Genomic DNA, 8,844 nt, shown 5'->3' on the forward strand with positions numbered 1-8,844 from the left:
TGACTCAAATCTACACGGCGACAGGGAATATCCTGGTTTTGGAATAATGAATAATATGCATTTCTGTTCACTTCTGGCTTAGCAAGTTTAACGGCCCAAGTATAGTAACCTTCAATGTGATGGAGACAACGGTATTCTAAGAAAATTTGTAATTAGTCTGTAGTTTTTATTCCTTACAAGTTTAAAGATTTAACTTTTTTTTTTTTACTAGTTCCTATTTGGAATTTGAACAGTGCTCTGGTTGCTAGGTCCCACTTTTCCTAGCAATTAGGCAGGACCACTGGTAGAGGATCTGTATATAAATATGCACGATAAGGAATGGTAATAAGAGCAAACTTGCCTTTAACTTGCTTTCTGGTTACTGGGGGTCAGTGACACTGGCAACCAGGTCCGGACTGAGAATTAAAATAGGCCCTGGCATTTCAGGTACACAGAGGCCCAATCAGCCCCCACCAGCCCACTAATAAGTGACTTTCTATGGCACCTTATAGCAGCCCCTCTGGCATTTGCCAGAACCCACAGATTGCCAGTCCGGGCCTGCTGGCAACCCAATAGCATTTCAGTTTCAGGCTGGAGAAAATGTGAAATTGAAATGTAAATAATTACAAAACCACACAATTCATAGATGAAAATCCATTGCTAATATTCCTGGGACAACACGTTGGGCATCACTTGCTTAATATTTCTATAATGTACTACTTCACTTTGCTGGTGTTACTGAGCCCCAAAACAGACACTTATATTACCCCACTGTCCCTTCCCAGATTATTATCCAGGGACCCCTTGTTGCTGGCCACTGTATATCCAATAACTTCCACTGAATGGCATATAATGTGCCACGCTCCCATACTGTACATGAGACTTCGGCTTAACTATGAAGTGACTAGAAGTTCCCTGGGTACCACTCAAGATCAGCTTAAAGGAATAGTTCAGTGTGAAAATAAAAACTGGGTAAATAGATAGGTTGTGCAAAATAAAAAATGTTTCTAATATAGTTAGTTAGCCAAAAATGTAATGTATAAAGGCTGGAGTGAACAGATGTCTAATAAAACAGCCAGAATCCAACTTCCTGCTTTTCAGCTCTATAACTCTGAGTTAGTCAGCGACTTGAAGGGGGGCCACATGGTACATTTCTGTTTAGTGAGTTTGTAATTGATCCTCAGCATTCAGCTCAGATTCAAAAGCAACAGATATGACCCATGTGCCCCCCCCCTCAAGTCTCTGATTGGTTACTGCCTGGTAGCCAGGGTAACCAGTCAGTGTAAACCAAGAGAGCTGAAAAGCAGGAAGTAGTGTCTGACTGACTTGTTGTACATCAAATCACTCCAGCCTTTATACATTACATTTTTGGCTAATTAACTATATTAGAAACATTTTTTATTTTTCACAGCCTATCTATTTACCCAGTTTTTATTTTTACACTGAACAATTCCTTTAAGATCCCGCCAACCCAATTAACCTTGCAGAAGATGGTCAGTTAAGCACACAAATATGTTAAAGGGATTCTGTCATGATTTTTATGATGTCATTTTTATTCCTAAATTACACTGTTTACGCTGCAAATAATTCACTCTACAATATAAAATTGAATTCCTGAACCAGCAAGTGTATCTTTTAGTTGTAATATTGGTGTGTAGGTGCCATCTCAAGTCATTTTTCCTGGTCATGTGCTTTTAGAAAGAGCCAGCACTTTAGGATGGAACTGCTTTCTGACAGGCTGTTGTTTCTCCTACTCAATGTAACTGAATGTGTCTCAGTGGGACCTGGATTTTACTACTGAGTGCTGTTCTTAGATCTACCAGGGAGCTATCTTGTGTTAGGGAGCTGCTCTTTGGTTACCGTTCTGTTTTTAGGCTGCTGGGGGGGGGGGTGATATCACTCCAACTTGCAGTACAGCAGTAAAAAGTGACTGAAGTTTATCAGAGCACAAGTCACATGACTAAGGTTGCCACCTGGCTGGTATTTTTCCAGCCTGGCCGGAAAAATGATGGTTGATCCCAATGTTATTAATAGGGAAAAAAGATAAAAAATATAGGAAGGCCTGTATTTTTTTCCAGAAAAGGTGGCAACCCTACACATGACTTGGGGGAACTGGGAAACTGACGATAGGTCTAGAGCCATGTTAGATTTGAAATTAGATATAAAAAAATTAGATATAAAAAAATTCTGCTGGAGCAACACTATTAACTGATGCTTTTTAAAAACATGACAGTATCCCTTTTAATAGCTGTGCATCACTGTTCCATCACAGGGTCCCCCAATACCCCTATTCCCACCAATAATGCTGGGTCAGCTATACCAGTTGTTACTTCTTTAGGGCAAGGCCAGAAGTGGCGTTTTTGCTGCGTTTTTACAGCCAGGTGTAAATACGCCACTGTACCACATGCGACCGTCAACATGCGTTTTTCAGCACGTTGGATTCTTTTCCCAACATGCACTTCTCATAGTTCTCATTGTTCTCATTGACGCCATATTTAAAATACGCTGCGTATTTTCGTACAGTGTGGTTTCAAACGTGCAGATCCCATAGAGTCTATTAATTTGGTAGTTTCTTGACATATTGGCGTTTCTGCTAAAAAACGCCAATACTGGCGTCCTGTGGCGGATTTCAGCTTGCAAGCGCCCTGTGTGAATTGACATGCATTTTCCATTAGTTTCAGTGGTAGTGCAGTTTATGCTTATTTACGCCTGGCTGTTCTTTTTTAAAAACACAACGTAAAAAACGCCACGTCAAGCCTTGCCCTTAGTTTCAATCTACACAAGTAATGCAGATATTCTGGGCATAGGTCTGTCTCCAGGGACACTCGTTTGGCCAGGAATTATATATATATATATATATATATATATATATATATATATGTATGTGTATGTATGTGTATGTATGTATGTGTGTATGTATATATGTATATATATATATATATATATATATATATATATATATATATATATATATATATATATATGGTGCAGAATTGGTGCAGTCGGCCAGTGATCGATATATACCGTATATATATATATATATATATATATGTCCCAGTACCTTCTCTATGATACTGTAACAAAGTCACTGCAGCTCCAGGCCTCGTATTCCTCCTGACTCCTCATATAATATCACTGTATTTTATCTCTCATCCAGTCCTACTGCCCCACACCCCTTATTCTCTGATTCCTTATCTATTATTATTCCCTTATATTATCACTCATCAGCCCTTATATGGTATTTCTGCCCAACAGCTGCTGCCCACACTGGAAAGCACCCACTGTAATAAAGCACCACGGGTTGAGGGCACATTAAGAATGGGAATAGATCCAGATTAACCCTTTCCCCTTCTTGTTTGCAGGTCACAACAAAAGCAAAACAATTAAAGGATGCAGTGTCCTGTTCTTCAGGTGAGAAGCCCCTATATATCTGCCTGTATGAAAGGCTGGATGTCCTGTAATGTGCTCTACTCATATTGTATAGTAAAATAGTATTATTGTCATTTATACTGTGTAAATGAATATCATTTTGTAGGACAGAATATATCTATCTAATGTTTGATCTGGGACTCGCAGATTAAACATTAGATAGATAGTGGGGCTCATTTATAAACACTGGGCAGATTTGCACCAGGGCAGTAACCCATAGCAACTTATCAGTGACCAGCTTTATTCAGCCAGCTGCAGGTTGAACACTGGAAGCAATGATATGATTGGTTGCCATGGGTTACTGCCCAGGTGCAAAATTGCTCAGTGATTATAAATGACCCTCACTGGGGCTCATTTATAAACTTTGCGCAGGGCAGATTGGTTCACACAGTGAATATATTTGCCCTGCGCATGGTTACATTTATAAAGCTGAATAAGAGCGATCTTTTTTTCACAATGCGAATGTCTAAAAAGAGCTTTTTAAATATGTTAAAAATGGCAAATTGCGAATATTTATGTGCAGACTCTGCGTTTGAATTACGCCACCAAAGTGGCGGAGAAAATATTTGCAGTTTCGCAATCTGAGAATTTTAGTTACTGTCAGCGTTATTTTCGCACACAACAACCTCGCACAGTGGGCGCACTCACGCAAACACCCGTCTCATTTGCGAGCGGTTTCCAAGAATGTATTCACAATGCGAATTCGCAGAAAAACGGAAAGACGGGCAGAGCAGTGCAATATGTTAGCGTTCAGGAAAAAACATGCGCAATACAACCAACAAAAAATATGCGATGTGCAAACTTTATAAATTACCCCACTGTGTTATGATATTGATGTTATTTCCCTGATTTAATCCCCTAGTAATGCAATGGAACATGCACTCACCTCCTTTCATCGTTTCCTTCAGGTACCGTTAGATTCTCTGATTTAAAGTGTTCTGTGAAGGCAAGTGTGAATCTGTCTGACAGTCTAATCACACACAGAGAAGAAGAAGAACTGGACTCGGAGGAGCAGGATCTCCCTGCAGGACAGAGCGAGGGCCACACAACAGCTGCCAGGGCCCGAAGAAGGAAGGGTGCAAGGGGTGCAGCAGAAGCCGCTTCTTCATCCAGAGGAGAAGTGGAGGAGAAGGTGAGAGGCAGGCGCCAAAGAGACTTTGATACAGAGCAGGAGGCTGAAGAGCTTGGAGACAGTGACAATGACATGAGAAAAAAGGAGCAAAGTCGCAGTTCGGAAGATTTATGGAGTCAGAACCAGCAGAAGCTGTTAGAGCTGGCACTGCAACAATACCCCAAAGGCACCGGCGAGCGTTGGGATAAAATTGCTAAATGTGTCCCCGGGAAAAGCAAGGTGAGAAACACATCTAACGGCAAAGAAAAACTGTAAGAGAAATGAAAAAAGGGCAATAGTAATGGCACATAGTGCTGCATGGGCATAAGAACATTCTATTTACTGATATACACATGTGCATGACATAGAGATAGGGTTGTCACCTTTTTAAAAAATTTTTACCGGCTGCTGGGGGCGGGGACACAAAGGGGCGGGCCGTGATGTCAAAAGGACGGGGACACGGACACCACGGACGCTAGAAGAAGTAAGAGAAAAGGTAAGTTCCAGGGGATGTTCCAGGGGATTATTTACTGGCAGCTACATTGCCGGTAAATTTGTAATACCGGTCCCGGCCTTGGCAGGTATTTTACCGGCTAGGCCAGTAAAATACCGGCCGGGTGGCAACCCTACATAGAGAGTGATGTATCCAACGCTGGGGGCAAATGTCTGTGCATATTACAAGATATAGAAAGGAGGAGAGAAAAGGCATGAGCCAAAAAACATGGCAAGAACCCAAAAGTATGTACAGATACAGTGTGAATGAGAAACTGGATCAAAATTAAGAGGAGAAACATAAGAATAAAAAGTAATAAAAACAACTGCCTGCCAGGGTCAGTGACCCCCCCCCCCCCCTTTGAGAGCTGGAAGGAGGCAGACGAGGAAGACTAAAAAAGTCGAAATTTAAAGGAACAGTACAGTGTGAAAATAAAAACTGGGTAAATAGGTTGTACAAAATAAAAAATGTTTCTAATATAGTTAGTTAGTCAAAAATGTAATGTATAAAGGCTGGAGTGACTGGATATGTAACATAATAGCCAGAACACTAAGTACTTTCTGTTTTTCAGATCTCTAACTCTGAGTTAGTCAGCGTCTTTAAAGGGGGGGCCACATGGGACATAACTGTTCAGTGAGTTTGCAATTGATCCTCAGCATTCAGCTAAGATTCAAAAGCAACAATTATGACCCATGTGCCCCCCCCCTCAAGTCTCTGATTGGTTACCAGGCAGTAACCAAAACCAAGAAAAAACCAAGAGAGCTGCAAAACAGGAAGTAGTGTTCTGGCTATTATGTTAGACATCCAGTCACTCCAGCCTTTATACATTACATTTTTGGCTAACTAACTAAATTAGAAACATTTTTTATTTTGCACAGCCTATTTATTTACCCAGTTTTTATTTTTATACTGAACAATTCCTTTAAGACCAATTGAAACATTGCTCAGAATAGGTCATTCAGTTGCAGACTAAAAGTTGCATTAAAAGTGAAGCCTATCCTTTTTCTAATAGACTGTATTTCTGTTGGATAACGGGGATACGAGTAACCGTGCTGTTTCTCTGCAGGAGGACTGTATATGTAGATACAAACTGCTAGTGGAATTGGTGCAGAAGAAAAAACAGGCCAAAAGCTGATGGTGGCGCATTCCACGTGACCTGCTGTACTGCATGGAGAATGGAACGGCCCAGAGTCTATACCTCAGTATTCCTTTCAACATGTGCCTTAGAACCAATGGGTGAATGTTGCCATCTGAAAGAATTCACGTGTTTAAGAAATAAACATATTTTTATACCAGTCCCTTTGTCTTTATGTCTGTCCCTTCCTATCGGCCAATAAATTAGGTTTATCTGTCAGTCTCTAATTTTGTCTGTCCCTTCCTTCTCTCTTTATTCTATCAGTCCTTTCTGTCAGTCAGTCCCATCCTTCTGTCTGTCCCTTGTTCTAACTCATTTCTGTAGTGTGCTTGGGCTAGTTAGTAATTTCTGTAGTGTGCTTGGGCTAGTAAGTCATTTCTATAGTGTGCTTGGGCTAGTAAGTCATTTCTGTAGTATGTTTGGGCTAGTAAGTCATTTCTGTAGTTTGCTTGGGCTAGTAAGTCATTTCTGTAGTGTGCTTGGGCTAGTAAGTCATTTCTGTAGTGTGCTTGGGCTAGTAAGTCATTTCTGTAGTGTGCTTGGGCTAGTAAGTCATTTCTATAGTGTGCTTGGGCTAGTAAGTCATTTCAGTTGAGAGCAGTCCTTGCTCACAATGTTCAGGCTTCTGGCTGAGAGTTACTGTTCTGAGTTTTTTCCTTATTGTAGAAAAGTAACAACATTCAGGGGAAGATTTACACAGGCCCATTCTTTTCTTATGAGTGGTAAGGATGGGTACAACTGGGAGACAAAAATGTGTTTTTCTGACTTACCAGTCTCTCAAAGTAACATGGCGGTGATTGTTCTGGTCCTGAAACAAATCCCTTCAAGCAGCCTCGCCCATTTCTTCCCATAGGAAATAACAGACTTCGACAGCTAGAGAACAGTTTCTGATGAGAAGCTTGTGGGGGGAATTGGGGGAACGCCTTGATAAATGATACAGGCCTATCACCTGTACGGTATCTCTTTAAGAAACAGGAACATAAACTAGAATTTACTAATATCCTTTATTCTGAGCAACTTCTCCCATTGGGGTTTATCTGCTATAATGCAGTTTTTTGGTCAGGTAATATGAAAATAGTGCATTACAGGTAAGTCTGGGGCAGGCTGGGGGGAACATACAGCTTATTGGAAGATCCTCAACGGCCCCCAAATCTCTGGTTCTGTGTGACCAATTACTACACTACAATAGGGAGGGATTTAACTCTTATGACTGACTTATATTCAAGGATATTTGCTATAGTTGGAGTGTTCCTATAGCACAGGGCATAACAAGCTCCACCTTCATTAGGGAAAATTTTAATAAATTGTTGTGTAACCTGAGTGTGTGTTCTTGTGACTGCATTCCTCCAGCATTCTTCTCTCATCAGCGCCAGCAATGAACCCTGCCCCGTGCAACTAGCCGCAGGTACTGTACAGGTATAGGATCCCTTATCCGGAAACCCGATATCCAGAAAGCTCCGAATTACAGAATGGCTGTCTCCCATAGACTCCATTTTATCCAAATAATCAAAAATTTTAAAAAAGATTTCCTTTTTATCTGTAATAATAAAACGGTAGCTTGTACTTGATCCCAACTAAGATATAATTAATCCTTATTGGAAGCAACCCCAGCCTATTGGGTTTATTTAATGTTTAAATGAATTTCTAATAGACATAAGGCATAAAGACCCAAATTACGGAAAGATCTGTTAGCGATATCCGTTATGGCAAGGTCGACAAACCGGGCGATATCGGGTGAATCCAATTGAACAATCGGATTACGATACTACGAATGGGCTCTGACGGGTCGCAGGACCTCATCAACTAGCCGATGCGGTCCTGGGTCGTGGGAAAAATCAAACTTGACCGATCAATATCTGGCTGATTTTTGGCCTATCGATCGGTTGGACCCATCAGCAGCCCCCACATATGGTCAGATAAACTGCTGAATCGGTCTAAAGGACCAATATCGTCAGCTTTAATCTGCCCGTGTATGGCCACTTTAAGGGGCAGGCAAAGCTAGACTGCTTGTTGGATCTTAGATAGGCGAGGGGTGGGATTAGCCCTACTGCGTGGAGATTGGGTAGATAAAGTTCCTGGTCCCACTCCATAGGATCTGCACGTGCACTAACAAATCCATGCATCGATTTAACTGTGGGTGTCTGTTACGGACAACTCATTTACATTTCTAAAGCCAGTGGCTCATTTACATATTAAAAACAACTGGCTTTAAAAAGCTAATCACTGATTGGTTGCTATAGGTAGCTGCCCATGAACAAATTTGCCTATTGTTGATAAATGAGCCCCAGTGCTTTTAACGTAACCCAATGATGCAAATTGCTGCTTGGAAAGAGGTGGGGCTTCCAGGGGCAGAGTTTTTCCAGATCACAGGTGGGGTTTAGACATACTGAGGTGGGGCCAGAGAATATAAGTGTCTGATCCTGTGTGTTCTGAGCATTATTTTTTTTTATTGGGGCCTTATTTTCTTCTGGACAGGTGACAAGTGGGATAATAAATAGGGGACCCTGTGGGAGTCGTTGCCATGGCGTTCGTTCCTGTAAAAAAGGGGGTTACAAAACAGTGGAACTTAAATCCTGCTATTCACGTCATTGAATATTTAGGCAGATTTATCAGAAATCAAATTTGCCCATTTTCAAAAAAAAAAAACTAAAAACTCTCAAATGTGCACTTATTTATTAAAACACCCTCAAATTTCAA

At 41.0% G+C, this 8,844-nt stretch overlaps 1 protein-coding gene across 1 annotated transcript in view; it reads left to right on the top strand.

The window, feature by feature from the left end:
• Window positions 1-6,307, top strand: part of dnajc1.S (DnaJ heat shock protein family (Hsp40) member C1 S homeolog) — a 75,762-nt gene extending 69,455 nt beyond the window's left edge. The window contains 3 exon segments of the mRNA NM_001092364.1: window positions 3,342-3,390; window positions 4,317-4,759; window positions 6,079-6,307. Coding sequence (NP_001085833.1) covers window positions 3,342-3,390; window positions 4,317-4,759; window positions 6,079-6,147 — 561 coding nt within the window. The 3' untranslated portion in view covers window positions 6,148-6,307.
• The last annotated feature ends 2,537 nt before the right edge of the window (window positions 6,308-8,844 follow it).

Source organism: Xenopus laevis, chromosome 6S, assembly GCF_017654675.1.
Source record: "Xenopus laevis strain J_2021 chromosome 6S, Xenopus_laevis_v10.1, whole genome shotgun sequence".
NCBI lineage: Eukaryota > Metazoa > Chordata > Amphibia > Anura > Pipidae > Xenopus > Xenopus laevis.